This window comes from Podarcis pityusensis (assembly GCF_964106645.2).
Source record: "Podarcis pityusensis genome assembly, chromosome: 7".
Taxonomy (NCBI): domain Eukaryota; kingdom Metazoa; phylum Chordata; class Lepidosauria; order Squamata; family Lacertidae; genus Podarcis; species Podarcis pityusensis.
In genome coordinates, this window is record NC_138031.1 from 39,469,356 (window position 1) to 39,486,019 (window position 16,664).

General features: G+C 39.2%; 1 protein-coding gene across 1 annotated transcript in view; it reads left to right on the forward strand.

The window, feature by feature from the left end:
• Positions 1 to 11,867, forward strand: part of ATP6V1H (ATPase H+ transporting V1 subunit H) — a 41,357-nt gene extending 29,490 nt beyond the window's left edge. The window contains exons 9-14 of the mRNA XM_081013522.1: positions 415 to 607; positions 1,098 to 1,276; positions 2,328 to 2,453; positions 4,087 to 4,188; positions 5,419 to 5,532; positions 10,033 to 11,867. Coding sequence (XP_080869648.1) covers positions 415 to 607; positions 1,098 to 1,276; positions 2,328 to 2,453; positions 4,087 to 4,188; positions 5,419 to 5,532; positions 10,033 to 10,093 — 775 coding nt within the window. The 3' untranslated portion in view covers positions 10,094 to 11,867. The remainder of the gene's footprint in view (positions 1 to 414; positions 608 to 1,097; positions 1,277 to 2,327; positions 2,454 to 4,086; positions 4,189 to 5,418; positions 5,533 to 10,032) is intronic.
• Positions 11,868 to 16,664: the final 4,797 nt, after the last annotated feature.

Consider the following 16,664-nt stretch of genomic DNA (forward strand, 5'->3'; position numbering starts at 1 on the left):
CAGCAGCAGCAGCAGCAGCAGCAACAACAACAACAACAACAGTGAAACCCTACAATCTCAGTATTGCCTTATTCATTTGCTGGAGCAAGGAGGGACCATCAGATACCCTGTTGTTCCAGCAGATGATTTCACCTCTGCTGTGAATAAAGTAACTGAGCTTTGCTCCCTTGCTCCCTCCTCTACTCTACCCTACCCTACCCTACCCCTGGCAGACTAAATTGCATTCTGTTGTTTGGCTGTTTAGTGTTTGCTAATTTGTTTAGTGTCTCTCTAATTTGTATGGAAATATATTTGTGAAAGGCTTTTCTTTTACAAATTCAATGTGTCTGGAAGTGAAGAGTTTACATTCTGAATTATAGGATAGTGAGCAGCTGCCTAATGGTATGTTTCTTATGCTTTCCCCCTGCTCTCTAGTATCATGGGAGTATTGAGTAACAAATGCGGTTTCCAGCTTCAGTATCAGATGATTTTCTCTATCTGGCTGCTGGCATTCAGTCCTCAAATGTGTGAATATTTGCGGCGTTATAATATTGTCCCAGTCCTGTCTGACATCCTTCAGGAGTCTGTAAAAGAGAAAGTCACTAGGATCATTCTTGCAGCATTTCGGGTGAGTGAAGTATGTAGACAACAAATTCTTTATACTGGGGTGGGGGGCTTTAGGTCTTGGGGCCAAATGCAGCCCTCTGGGCCTCTGTGGCTCTCTGGACATTCCTCAGGCCACATTTTCCACTGGCACTGCCTCACACCCTCCATGACTGTTTTTGCCCGACAAAAGTATGCTCTTGAAGACTGAGAATGCCTTCTGCTTTCCTAGATATAAGAGGTGTGTATACAGAAACTAGCTATTGTGCAAAGGTAAAAATTTACATTCAGCGATCCATCCACATGAAACTAGGGTGATGTCTGAACACTCCTCAGTATGCTATGTCATCTTCCTGATACAGAACTGTAAAGAATGCTAGCAGGATGTGGCAGGAAATGACAGTAGGGTCAGTCAAAATATAGAGGGAGTGCCAATTCACAGAGAATCCCATCAGTACCTTTTTAATTAATGGCTATCAGGGTCTGACACCGTTTTGTTTGGTTTTTCTTTCCAGAATCTTCTAGAAAAGTCTACTGAAAGAGAAACTCGCCAGGAGTATGCTCTTGCCATGATCCAGTGCAAAGTTCTGAAGCAGCTGGAGAACTTGGAACAACAGAAATATGACGATGAAGACATAAGTGAGGATATAAAGTTTCTGTTGGACAAACTTGGGGAGAGTGTGCAGGACCTCAGGTAAATTTTGTCTTCAGTGTCTAATGTTCAAATTGATACAAGGAGGGTCCTCCTTGGGGTATAGGCTCCCCACTGAAGCACCTGTCAAGATCAAATAGAGGCCTAGTTATTAGAATGATAGCTTGTCTAGTGATTGTTTTCTGCAATGCTGTAGATTCCAAAGACCATATGAAAGAAATAACTGTAAGACCAAGCAGGCTTTTCTTTTTTTAAAACCAACTTCACATGATTTGTACCTTGGGATGGTATCAGATTCAAGTAACCATAAAAGTACAAAATAGTTATCATTTGTCATTACCATAAGTAGGCTTTATTTACACCTCATTTGGGAGTACCTCATCATCTTATATAATATCAAAATAATGTACCAAAACAGAGTGCTTTAAGTGCTGAAGGAGTTGTGTTTTTAAAAAATCAACAGACATGGCATGTAATTAATAATAATAAAAATTAATGGAAATCAGAATTGCTATGCCTTCAAAAATAAAAGAAAATGGCTCTGTGGTTTTATATTTGGCTAAGCACCAAACTGTTGTTGTCCTAGGTTATTAGAAAATGACCATGCACATACGTAGTTAAAAGATTCTAACAGCTAGATTCCCATTTTCCAAAGCTGGTTGTGTGACCTGGGAGAGGAGCACATGTTAATCTGAGTAAGGAATGTTTTCCCTATTATGGCAACTTCCTAGAAGCAAACTCCAAATTGGATTTGAATGTCCTAGGCTACAATCCTATCCTTGTAATGCAAAACTGTCAGCAGCGGAGAAAAATCTGGAAAAATTGACTCCTTTAGCTTCAGTCTGGCCAAATTAGAATTCATGGTAAATAGGCCACGTTCATCCCAATGAAAATATGCTGCCATTTGTAAATTGTACTTCTATATTTATAAGTGTTCATACTTATGCTTGTAAGTGCCACTTACAATTTTTGTAAAATGCTTTACAAAGAATCCTAAGTGCAGTGGGAGGTTTGGATGTGCTGTTTGCTTTCATATATTGTCCTTGTGCATCAGATTTATTCCTCATTCTCATATGTTCGGTTTATTTTGCAGTTCGTTTGATGAATATAGTTCTGAGCTTAAGTCGGGGAGACTAGAGTGGAGCCCTGTTCACAAATCTGAGAAATTTTGGCGAGAGAATGCTGTGAGATTAAATGAAAAGAATTATGAACTGTTGAAGTAAGTTCTTCTGATATATCCCTGCTTCAGTTGAATTGTTGTGTTGCTCAGAGTAACCAAAGTTTCATTTAGGGTATCTGCATAAGGTAGAGGGACTATAATACCATTTTCAATAAAAGGTTCCCGTCTTAGAAAATGTCTCAAGTGAGCACAGTGAGAGAGAGAAAAACTTTGTTGCTTTGTATGGTATGGAAACTAAATTGGGAGCCTTAGCTCAGAGGGCTGTATACAGGTCCCATTAATTCAAGGACTTATTCCTGCACAACAGGACTTCCACTGCTTCTTCCTGCAGCACCCCCAATCTGTTCTTGGTGTTCTGCCAGCCCTCTGGAGCAGATTTCTTTTGTGGAGCATGAAGGAAAGGAAGTCCTGTTGCACAGGTGGAAGTCCTTCTGCTAATGACACAATTTCATAGGATACAATCTACTGTTTTCTTTTTGGAGCACAGGTGAATTTGTAAGAGCATTGGCTTGCTTCTTAAATGAAATGTGGCTTGATTCTAGAACAGCAAATGTATGGTTTTGATATATTTAGACACTTCCTTAAGATTGCTGGAAACTATTAAAGATTGGGTTTGCAGCTAATGGCTGTGATATGATGTCCCTCTCCCCCCAAAAAGAGTTTTTCCCCCATCAGTATCCTTATCACTGCTGTAGCATCCAAATGTAGCATAAATATCTGTTCATAGTAGTGTCATACTTGCCTGTTCAGGAATATGCATTATTCATTCCAAATGAGATAATCAGTCAAGTGTCTGTGCTGTGATGTCTTGGCTTCGATGCTTCAGCTGTCTCTAGATATGCCGTGCAGATCAAAAGGCTTAGCTGAGCATGAAGCAAAGTGGTAATTATCAGCAACACTGGTTTTGTCTTCATTGAGAGTTGAGCTAACTTATAGCTTATTAAGTATATTATTGGTTTCTTTAGTTTATTGTTCAGTGTACAAATCCTGAAAAGATATCTGTGAAATGAGTACAGTTTCCTCTCCCCACAAAGGCTTATTTGAATTTTTGCATGGCAGATTAATAAGATTAGAATTTACCAGAGAATGTATTAAGAATTTACAGCTGAACACATTTGCTAAATATGTGTTGGACATTCATTACCTAGATGATTTGGGATAGCATTCAACTAAGTCATACTTGGAACCGACTGACTGAAATCAGTGATGTTAAGTTAGTCGTGACCAAGTCTATTGATTTCACTGGGGTGGAATCTACACGCATGTTAAAAACATTGTGAATATGCTTTTTTAAAAATCATTTTGAAAAATGAATTGAATTTGCTATAGCTCACAGTCTCCATTTAGTGTCACAATTGTATACTGCACTTTACAACACATTCAAAACATTTTATTTGCAGCGAGATGAGCGCCGCAACCCCAGAGTCGTCCGCGACTGGACTTAACGCTCAGGGGTCCCTTTACCTTTACCTTTACCTTTTTAGCTGAGTCCTAGGTGTACCCTGAGTGTGATTTTGAAATATTTCTCAAAATATTTGTGTGAATCTAGAAAAGTTTTCTAGTACTGAAGTAACATGGCAGAGGTTTATTGAGTTTTATCAATTTTTTGTATGCTATATTTTGTACACTCCATAGTGAATAAGGATCTTGTATATTTGCAATCCTATTGTAGAATCTTGACAAAGCTTCTGGAGGTATCAGATGATCCTCAAGTCTTGGCTGTAGCTGCTCATGATGTGGGAGAATATGTCCGACACTATCCTCGAGGAAAACGGTGTGGAAGGCTTTTTCTTATCTTTGCTTAGCACCTGAGTTAATACAAGGGCCATTGCTTATGACACAACAGTTAGTGTAACCTTTTGTTAGACCTTACTATAAAGTATCAGTGGATGGTTTGATTTGATTTTATATTTATGCATGTGAGATGCTTTCAGTAACATTTTTATATGACTATTTGAATTTTATTAAGTATTGTAATTTTTAGTGAATGATGTCATGTAAACTTTTTGATGATATGAGCTGCTTTGATCATAGTTCACAATGGAAAATGGCATACAAATCAGTTGAGCTAAAATGGACTGAGATGTTTGTGCTGAAGAAGCACCCACATTTGCTTTCCAAACTAATCTTACTTCACCAAACCTTTATTAGGCATTACAAGTATAGTCCATCATAAAACATCCATATATAAAAATTTAAAATATACAGATAAACAGTCATGTAAAATATTTAATGACGAGGATTTTCATTGGGATTTCTTCCCACTGAATAGTGCCATTCACCACTCTAAGAGAGACTATTGACAAAAAACTCAGCCACCCTTGCAGTTACTTCTGGGTTAATGTCAGACAGATAGTCTGATATTTTCATTGTGTCGTGATGTTAGATGACCCAGAAAAGGGACTAACAAGCCTTATTAGCTCGTTATGCAATGGACAGTAGAAAAGGATATGTTCTACAGTGTCTGGCACATTCAAATATCATCTACAATGTCTATCATTTTGGGGATGTTTAAATATCTGCCCTTGACAAAAGCTGAGGGGAAAACGTTCAATTGGATTAACATTAGTGTTGGGCTGGAATTATTTATTTTGAGACCCTGTTACCTGTTGTATTTAAACCATAGAACTTGGGGGAGCAAATTTTATGTACAGCTGACTCGATGTTTTGTTTTTCCAAACTAATCCATGTGCCTTATTAAGCTTTCGATTAGGAAGTTTTAAGACAGCATATTGAAGCTAGTTGAGGGGAATTCAGTTGAAGTAGTAGACAGTGGTGGGGAATCTTTACTGACAGGCAGTCAGGATTCTAACCTCCCGCACCTCACACATGGGTCTGCTGGAAATTTGTGGTGTTGGTACTGTAAAGTAACTTAAAATGGTGTGAGGTTGGCGGCTGCTAGTAATCAGAAGCGGAAGGAAACTTGAAAACACACAACACCCACCCACCCCCACACCCCTGACCACTACCTCTCTCTTACCCATGCTCTCTTCTCTTCTTGTAGTGTGATTGAGCAACTTGGTGGAAAACAGCTTGTAATGAACCACATGCACCACGAAGACCAACAGGTTCGCTATAATGCCTTGCTTGCTGTGCAGAAGTTGATGGTCCACAACTGGTATGTGACAACTCACTTTCACTTTGGGGATTTTATTTTGTTTTGTTTTGTTTTGTTTTGTAGATTTATATACCACCCTTCATCATAAGATCTCAGGGCAGGAGTTCTTTTTGGGAATGTGTGAAACTCAAGTCCTAAATTATGACATGCCTCTTGGGGGTTACAATAAAACTTTGGTACCCTCTACCACTGAAATGATAACAATCTTAGAATTAACTCAGCAACTGGCAGTAGTGTCATTGTTAAGTGAAATTTAGCAGCTCTTCTGCTGTCTTTTTTCCCTATTACCCCCCCCCCATTTTGTTATTTAATGAAAATTGAAGTAGACTGTATAAAACAGAATATATTATTATTCCTTTTTGTTTTCTGACGTTTAGAATGCCTGATATTTTCAGCCTTTAATTGTGTTTCCATTAGAATTTCCTGCAGCAGGATACATTTATATGTCCAGCAGATCTTTGGTGAACAGAAATTCAAGATGCATTTGTATTTTTCTAATAGCTGAACTGAAAGAAATAGATTCTTGTTAAAAAGTTGTTTAAAGGTTTCTGAACTGATTTGTTTTGTTTAACAAAATGTATGTACAACTTGCTTGTTAAAAAAACCAAAAACTTTTTTTAATGGTTTATAAAACATGAAATATATTGATAAAACATGGTTAGATACAGGTATCAGTAAGCATTTGAAGGTGATTGAAATGAACAGTAGCTAAAAAGAGATAAACTTCATGTACCTTCTAAATGTCAGGATAGGGTTGCCTGAGCAAAAATGTTTTAAGCAGGTGCCGAAAAGAGTATAGCCTGCCAGACATCAAAAGGCAGAGAGTTGTAGGTGCTGTTAAATGAAACAATTTATTTCTTAGGATAGTTTTATAAACTTTTGTGCACAGATGCAGGGCATTAGGCAACAGATTCTTTAGCCTTGTTTCTTAATGGCTTGGGGGGCACTTTTTCATCTGTAGCAACTTAGTTGAAACTTTTTGCAAGTAGTGCAGGCACAACAGTAGCACATCCCCTCCATGAACTACCCCATTATATTTTGTAAAATTTATATACTAGAGAAAAGGCAGACAGCCTGCCTGCCTAGTATATATCAGATCATTACAGGCTATTACCATCATCCTATTCCTTGGGAATGGAATAAAGAATTTCCTAATGTCATTCTTCAAGATGCATAATCCACTACTCCTGTTACCTAACCACTATAATCAACTACTTCTGGCCTGTGTATACTCTAGAAACTTATACAGAAGAGAAGTTTAGCATGGTAAATCTAACTTTGTAGTGTTGCATCCCTCCTTTTCATTAGTTTCCGTTACCTGTCATGGCCTTTCAGAAGGCCTGCAAGGCTTTTACCTCTGTACTCTTTCTGTGCAATTGAAAATGCAAGGAATACAGTTGTACCTCCATTTATGTAACCCTCTGGTTACATAAACTTTGGGATGTGCGCGGCAAACCTGGAAGTATTTTACCAGGTTTTGCCCTGCGCGCATACGCAGAAGCAGTCCTCAGGTTGTGGAAATCTCGGGATCTGACCAGACCTCCAGAACAGATCCAGTCCACAACCGGAGGTACCACTGTAATGACAAAGAGCAGAGCCCACATCCTGGTTTTATCCTCAGCATCACGTAAAAACAGAAAATTAATTGATCAGCAGCCCACATTCATACTATGGTACAATTTATGGCCCAATCCCATTGTGAGGATGGACTTTTTAGACCACAGGCAAAGAACAAGGCTCAATATAGAATGAATCACTGTCTGTGGCCTCGGATCTTTCCCTTCCAGGTAATAGTCCCCCCCACCGACCTCAGTAAACTTCAGTACCCAGCATTTCTCCCATAGTAGTTGTTTCTCTTGTCGCCCCATATTCCTTTCCATCCACTCAAGTTTTTAAAATGAAAATACCCACTGTTTGGAAATATAACTTTGTGGATTGTTACTAAGAAGGCCTATTACACTGTCACATTTTTTGTCTCAAATCTCTCATCCACATGGGAGACGGCTACATAATTCAATCCATTCTATCATAGAAAATTGGAATATAAAATGAGGTGAACGTTGTGATTAGCTCTTTCCCAATATATGTCCCACCAAGAGTTGCATCTGTTTGGTTGTGGTCAGCTGGATCATCAAGCTGTGTTTCACTTAGGTTTCAATTCTACACTCTACTTACCTTTTAAGGCCCTGTGAGGTTCAGCAGGATTTTACACGCGGGTGGCGCTGTGGGTTAAACCACAGAGCCTAGGACTTGCTGATCAGAAGGCCGGCGGTTCGAATCCCCACGACCGGCTGAGTTCCCATTGCTCAGTCCCAGCTCCTGCCAGCCTAGCAGTTCGAAAGCACGTCAAAGTGCAAGTAGATAAATAGGTACCGCTCCGGCGGGAAGGTAAACGGCGTTTCCGTGCGCTGCTCTGGTTTGCCAGAAGCGGCTTAGTTATGCTGGCCACATGACCCGGAAGCTGTACGCCGGCTCCCTCGGCCAGTAAAGCGAGATGAGCGCCGCAACCCCAGAGTCAGCCATGACTGGACCTAATGGTCAGGGGTCCCTTTACCTTTACCTTTAGACATGTATAGGTCTGCACTGTTAATAATATACTTTTGTAGCAATTGATGATTCTATAAAAAACACAACCCTCAGAGTGAGGAAAGTACAGCAAATGCATCCAAACCTGGTACAGTTATGTAATTTATCTGTGATACTCTTAATAACTGAACAGATAAAATGCAAAATTGACTATATATTTAACTGGTTTTGAAAAGTCATGTAATTTAGGTACTATTGCTTTTAAATAGGATTCTGAAGCAATATGACATTGATGATGAAGCTGTTTCTAAATTAACAAGCATGTGAATGTCTGCTGTGCAGCTCATAATTAGCTCTGCAGCCATGTGAAGCCACATAAAATATTTTTATGTTTGAAATGAATATTCTGTATCTTCCCCTGTGAGTTTCTCAATACATCCCTGTATTTCCCCTGCTGAAAAATACATCTTGTACTTCACTCTTTCTGGGGTTTCATTTTGGGATACTGCTCTACACCTCTTGTTTAATTAATGTTTGTTTTTCAGTCTCAGTATCCCAGAATTTCATACAGGGGAACTGAAACGGCATTTGTTTGCCAATGACAGTAATTTATTTTCAGATTTCTATATTGAAGGAAATGGTACTTTAGACTGTGTCTCAAGCAAGGTTTAATTAAGGTTCAGTCAGTCACAATTTATTTCAGATTCTTAAAATTAGGTTGCTATGTGTAAAACTGCACAAATTTGTTTTCTGTTCAGCTTGGTAAATGTGTCTTGATTCATGTAGATTCATATTGGATTACTGAAGCAAATAAAGAATCAAGTCAAATGTAAATTAGTGAGGAGATAGGTTTAATTTAGAAGACATCTTTAATCTAGCATTGCAATATAAGTGAAGACCTTAACAGCACTTTACAAATAAAAACCTAGACATGATTGAGCCAAAGTCCAACACCAGCCAAATTTTGTTGTATTCTGATATAAATGGAGGAGAGTGTTAAGAATGTGTTTTTACACTTTAAATCAATGGGACATTCCTAACTTTCTCTCCCATTTATACCTTTGAAGGTTTTGCCCCTCTCTTAATTGGACAGGGCAAATGTGTACCGATATGCTTCCGAAAACCAAAAACTTGAGTATCATATTAGTTGTAGAAGAATCTTGGTACAGAGAGATGTGAGCAACTGAAATTTCAGTGTGCATATTTAATTCTCTCAAGGTCACTGGGCTGCATCTCGGTAGTACAGCATCTGCCTAGCATCCAGAGGTTCCTAGGTTCAATCACTGGCAAATCCCGGAAGGAAGGGGAAAGACATCTTTTTGATAATCTGGAGAGATGTTCCCAGTCCATCTAGCTCAGGATAACTCTGTAGAAGGCATCTTCTGATGTTCCCATGCTTTTACATAAACTGGATGGAAGGAAAGCTACTAAGTGATGAGCAGCAGAACGGTGTGTTTCAAGATCTTTTGAAAGGTGGCAGCTGGAATAAAAAGCATGAATAAAAAGCTAGCTCTGAGTAGGCAAATTACATGAGCAGCACAATCAGAACAGTACCATCTCGTCAGTTTGAGGCAGGCTGTATTGTTGCCATTTTGCTAGAAGAAATTGTACAGTATGTCTGAATTCTCCAGCCTAAGCTGATCTGTTTGTCTAATTCTGGGAAATGGTTGCACATGTTCTGAGATTTAACATAAGCAATAAAATCTGAAACTATCACAATGAAACACTTTGCTGGTATAAACTAGCATGGCTAATGTTCAGAATATATATTTGTTGTTTTTTAATGTAAAATTCAGACCTGAGGCATTTAGCAAAACTGGCATCTCAGTGGAACTGCTGTGGGCTAGTTGAGGCAAGAAATTGCCTACTTCTTTTGAAAACAGTAACCGCTACTTATTTCCTTCAGAAAACTCTCATTAAGTATTCATCATTGGTCCTTTAAAAATGTCTCGCCCACCCCTTGTTTTCTTTCAGGGAGTATCTTGGAAAACAGCTACAGTCAGAGCAGCCTCAAACTGCCACAGCACGAAGCTGAGTCTGTCCTTTGGCGGGAAATAACTGGAGTAACAATTGCTATCTTGAAGTGCAAGTAAGAAAATGATGTGATTGCAGTTTCTTCACTGCCTACCCTGCTATTGTGTAGATTTCTTCCCTGTTATTCTTCCAGTATTGTTGCCAGGGGTAAAAACTAATCTAGTAAACAGTTTCTGGCAGTTTGCTAGCTGAAGCCCTTTAATATTGCAAAAATATACAAGAAATATAGCTGATATATGTTGCCTTTATTTTATGTATTTATTGTCTCTAAATAAGAAAAAAGAACACAAAGCATTAAAGAATAATCATTCCATATCATTAATTGTCTCTGTGTTGCCTGTTCTTCACTTGGCTATGAATAGTATTGTTCGGAAAGCAACATTTCATTTCATTTAGTTGACAGAATGATTGTTAAAGCTACATATGAAAACAGTAAAAGACCAATTCTTCATCCTCACTGGTGTTACCAAGAAGCTGGAACTCTGTACGTACATATTCTGAGCAATGAAAACATTGTCGTGGCCACCAATGTGAACCACACTCATGTGAGCTGTAGGCACACGCCAGTCACCCAATTAACTCCAGAATTCAAATGCAACAAACACCCTTAATTTGGTCATTAGTCTCCTTTTGTGAGTAAATAGCTTCCACCTGATAAGCATATCCTGCATTATCCTATTGCATTTTCAGAGAACTCCCAAACTTACCTAGTTTCAATGAAGGCAAAGAGCATCATGCTAAAGATAACAATAAATTGAGGACTTTCTCATGTGGTATGACCATTAACTTGACCTAGGATGTCCCTGGAATCTCTTTTGTACCTTGGACTCTTAGGTCAAGCCTTTTGTGGGGGGGGGGGGGTTGAATTCAGGGAGAGGCCTTATAAGGTTTCCCTATCATGGTACATCTTCCATTCATTCTCCTTTTTGGAATGCTCCCACACAACTTCTTTTCAGATGCTGTACTCTTGTGATATACCATCGGAGATGACTTCTTTATTCCCTCTACTTAAGGTTTATCTAGATTCTTCCCTTGCCTCTTCCCTCCGTGGGTTCCCTTGCCTCTGCTTGTTGTTTGTTTCAGGACTGGAAAGACATCCAGTAGGGTCTTCTGTGAGAGGAAACCCTTTCTGTTTTTCAACCAAATTTGGGTGGGCTCACCAGGAACCTGGAGATAGATGGTTGTGGAAAGGGAATTACAATGAGGTTGAACTATCAGCCCACTCCACTTAATACCACCTTTCTGATAGGCATAAGGATTGTTTTAATGAATTACTCCTCCTTTGCCAAAGCATGTAATCCCAGCTATGATCATGTATCTGTGCTTGTCAGAAATTCAGAGCTTTGGGTCTCAGCAATGCCACTCACCTTCCTCATGAGGACATGCAGCTATTGCATCTCACTTTCCTTACTTTTCTGCAACTTCTGTGTTTTCTCTGACTCCAGCGAGATGGGGAAGCCTCTATTTTGCATGTTAACATTTCCCACTTAATGGATTCTTTCATTTTTCCCATAGCAAAACTGGGTGTTTAAGACGTTGCCTCATTGTTCTGTATTAGGTGACTTTCCACCTCTGGTCTCTTCCCTCTATCACTGTAATGGTAACTAAGTGTATGGTCCAGGCAATGCATGGCTGAATTAGTCTGTGTAATGAATTTTCTCTTCTGTGTTTCTCTAGTGGCATTCCAAGGCACAAAGCCATTGTTGTTGCCTCTATATCACTGTATATTGACATAGTACCTTTATTGAGTTATAAATAAATTTCTATAATTGCAACAGTGGTGTGGTCATTGCTGGCTCTCTGGATCAAGCATGCTAATATAGGTCAGTGCTAATTTTTCCCAAATAAACAAGGTAATCAAAGCAAGAGCAATGCCATATGTATGAGTTCAACTGTCTTCAGTAAAGATCCCAAGAGCAGTATTGCTTATTTCCCAAAATCAGCATTTTAGTGAATGCAAGTATTAAAAGCTCATCTGAATGAGTGTACGGGTGCACGTGACTAGCTGAATTGGTAACACCGGGTGGTATAATATATTTAGAATTGTGAAATACAGTGGTGCCTCGCAAGACAAAAAGAATCGTTCCGCGAGTCTCTTCGTCTTGCGGTTTTTTCGTCTTGCGAAGCAAGCCCATTAGCGGTTTAGCGGATTAGCGCTATTAGCGGCTTAGCGGGCTTAGCGGATCAGCTGATAAGCGGCTTAGTGGCTTAACGGATCAGCTGTTAAGCGGCTTAGCGGATCAGCTGATAAGTGGCTTAGTGGCTTAACGGATCAGCTGTTAAGCGGCTTAGCGGATCAGCTGATAAGCGGCTTAGCAATCAACTGTTAAGCGGCTTAGCGGATTAGCTGATAAGCGGTTTAGCGGCTTGGGAAAAAGGGGGGGGGGAAGGAAAAAAACCCCGCAGGAACTCGCAAGACATTTTCGTCTTGCGAAGCAAGCCCATAGGAAATTCGTTTTGCGAAGCACCTCCAAAACGGAAAACCCTTTCGTCTAGCGGGTTTTCCGTCTTGCGAGGCATTCGTCTTGCGGGGCACCACTGTAATAATATTATTATTAGATCCAAGAATTGTCATCTTCACAAAAAGAGACATACTATAAATTTATTTTTCGTGTATCTCTCGCCCCCTCCCAAATTAATGTCTCATTTTGCATTATGTGAAATAGGTTCATAACGGTTGTTCTTGTATACTTCCTGGGGATATATGGATATATGAAAAGTGTGCACATTGGTAAGCAAATATCTGTGTGCATGCCCAGTTTGAAGAAAAAAACCAGTAACGGACGGTGAATATGTAATAACAGGGGGGAGAGAACATGCACACACCATGCAGATACCATCCTATCAAGGACCATCCACTTTGGAATAAAGGAACACTGGTGTAGGCAGAAGACATTGTTTCGGGATCAGGAAAGCAAAGTGGACGTGCTTGTACCAACCACACACACACACACACACACACACACACACTGAGCTACCCATTGTTCAAGAGATCACCCCTGCATAGACATAGCTGAGGTGAAACTGACAAAAATTTCAGTAGCAAAAGTGAACAATCAATAAATGGCTATCTAATTGTATAGCTTGTTAGTTGCTTAGTGAATTAATACAGGCCTTTATAATTTATTTTGGCGTTTGTAGCTGGCTGGTGTTAGGGGATGTTAATCATTGTGCTTTGTATTAAGTACATTTAAGATTTATTAAGATTAAGTACCAACATGAGTTTGACCAAACTTGAAGCTACCAACATGAGTTTGACCAAACTGCGGGAGGCAGTGGAAGACAGGAGTGCCTGGCATGCTCTGGTCCATGGGGTCATGAAGACTCGGACACGACTAAACAACAACAACAAGAAGATTAAGTACACGTATTAAGATTTAAATATACCTAAGTTAGTGTCCATGAGAAGTTTGAAGCGGTATTCCTTTATTCCAGTTGGCATCAGTAGCGTATTTGAATTGATTTATGAATTGATTTATGCATGTACTGTTATTGTTTTTAAGTTGCTTCCATGTGCAATTGTGTCAACTTTTTATGTATTTTATATATTTTCTATTATATTGTAAATCGCTTTGGGATGCCTCATGGCAAATGATTCATAAATGAGATAAATACTACCACTAAATAGATCTTGAAAAACAGGTTACGCAGCAGAAGAAATGAAAAAAGACCTAGAACGTTGAGACTTTTACTTTTGGATAGATATTGCCGTGGCTGGTGCACTGCCTAGGAATTTTATGCTGCTGCAAAGAGCTTCTGGGGTTGCCAGAGCCCATGTCAAGCAGATGTATTGCACTTGTCCAACTTGGCAGTTATAAATAAGAGACCAGAGTAGCCACAAGGGTGGCAGAACTTTCACTATTTAAAATGAATTTCAACCCCCTTTCAAACAGGCCCTTTGTCTTTTCATTTCCCAATGGCCTTGGGGTACTTAAAATACTTCTATAATTCTTTGTAATCCATCCTAGAAGTTGGTTTGAAAATCACTGAAGGTCTGCTATGTATCGTACTTTGCCTAGCGGTATACTTGTGGTACAACTCTCATATTGTACCTCTTCTGAATGCAGCTATGAAGTCATATATTAAATGCTTGCATGTAGCTCAAAATATTTGTATGGGACAATTGAGTTTGTATGGTACTACGATCATATACGGACATATTATTGAAGCAATTAAAGATTCTGTAGTTCACTCTACTGCATTGCTTTAACTCTGAGGATGTTGAGAGTACACAGATTTGTGTTAAGTTCATATTCCTTTTGTGTGTTTTTCCTGGTAAATGCTCTCCCATGACATGACCTCCCTGCCTGTGTGGGAAAATAGTCCATTTCTCTATCAGAGTAACCAGCCAATTCTTGTGAACCAGGCCAAAGAAATATGTATTAAAGGATCTACGTGGTTTCCTTTTGGGAAAGATTAGTTAGTTGCAAGCAAACGACCCCTTTCTATTGTTAAAGCAGACACAATAGCCATGAGCTGAGCTTATATATCAGTACATTTATTTATGTATTGTTTTTGCATGTAGGTTTGGTAAATTTATTAACAATGATCATTTCAAGACTGGAATAGGCCTTGATGGGAATGCTTTGAGTTGGATCCCAAAGTGTCCCTCTACCTCTCATGGAAAGGCAGTTTCTGAGCTTAGTGGAACAGTGGTCTGGGGAAAAGTGACCCCAAATCCAGAGAAGTTCTTCTGTTTCTGCAAGCTCTTCTGAAATACTTTTTTCAATATCTCTCTCTCGAAACCATTTTATTACCCACTGCAGCTTCTGTGCTGTATCCTAGATCTTCCTTATCCAGTGTGTTTCTCATGCTGCAATATAGCACAACCCCAGATTATATTGTGGCACTGCACTGCGAGAATTCTTCTGGTAACACTTGCACAAAAGTCCACAGAGCCCTGGTAATAACTTTCTCCATCTGCTCATAGTTTGAAACCAAGACATAATGAAGAAGAACAATGAAATCTCATCTACTGCTGTGTTCCATCCTCCATAGATGGGATCTAGAATGATGATTTTGAACAAAACTGGTGAAACAGATGTCAGAAAGAGCCAACCTTAAACATTCTCCACTGGGTGCTTATATTTATAAATCGTCTGCTGCTTAGAACAGATGCCTGGTATTTGGGATGGTAATGCTGTGTTTTGGTGCCATCCTCTAGTTCCATATTGCATTATCTGAAATCAATATGTCTACTAGATACAGTAAATGTGACAATTGAAATACCTTGAGCAGATGCTTCAGTTACTTCCCTCCGTGATTCGAACCATATTTTAGTTCTCATTTCTTTCGCAGGACCCAATAAAGCTCTGTGCTAATGTTCCCATAGGAGGTACTTAACATCACTCTGAAATCAACATGGCATCTGTTTAAAGTGTAAGGGAAAAGCTAGACCATACTCTGGGAAAATTCTGATTGAGCTTGTGCTTTTGTATGTTAAACTTAAAGCGGGCCTCTTCCATTAAATAAATGGAATGGGTCTTAACCTCCCCTTCAGTGATGTCTTCCTGGTCTAAAAGTCCCCCCTGAAGCTATTTAACCTATGGCAGAAAACCATATAGACATCATACAGGTAGCCACATGTTTCCCTGTAATGCACATAGCAGCTTTGGGAAGGGGAAGGAACTTAGAACTGAAAGGTGGTGTGGGTGATAGGTTGGAAATCTCCAGCATCACTTACCTTATCCAGTTCTCTTCCATCAGCTGCTTTGAACCTAGAAAAAACAAAAACAGATGAGACACCCAGAGATAAGTGATCTGGGGTAATGATTCTTTTCAATATGAATTAATAATCTGGTTTATTCAAATTTATGGGGAATATCATGGGGAATATATTGGCTAAAAAACCTAAAATGCAAATAACTTTAGATTCTCATCTGTTCTATATTGATTGTCCTCTTATGCTACAGAACTCTTATAAGCTACCCTATAAATGTAGTTATTTTCATTTGAATATTCAGCATTAATGCAGCTGGGATCAACATGAAACTAGAATTGTAACATGGCACAACCATAGTATGCCCAAGGCAATTGTTCTCAAAACAAAAGCATGGCTGTACTCATGCACTGTTTCCTTTAACAGTTAATGAATCTTCTGAACTAGCAGTTAATGTATTTCTATGGTTTAGCTTTAAATGCCAGAAGATAATGCCGAACATGAAAGAAGCGAGGAAATTATTAATTGTGGAAATAGGAATATGTTGTTTTTAACAGCTTGATAACAGCCTCACTGTGGTTCATTCACATTAAATGTTCATTGCAGCTAATGTTTAATAAAAAGTGTGCAAACAGCATATTCTTCCATGTATTAATGCATGGCACTTGCTTTTTGTGGAGTTTGCTTTAACCTGCAGCAAAGATACCAGGTTGTGGTGCAGGCCCAGCAAAAAAGTTGGCAAGACAACAGAAACTGGGAGCAGTCCAGAATGATCAGGGTGACTTTCTATGATGCTATGCTTTTTCATGGAAAAAAGAGCTATCTCTGACAGCTTGCATTAACTCTTAGAGACTACTTCATTCCAATAGCCCCTCAGTCCCAAATGGAGAAAAGGGGACAGATACGCAATGAG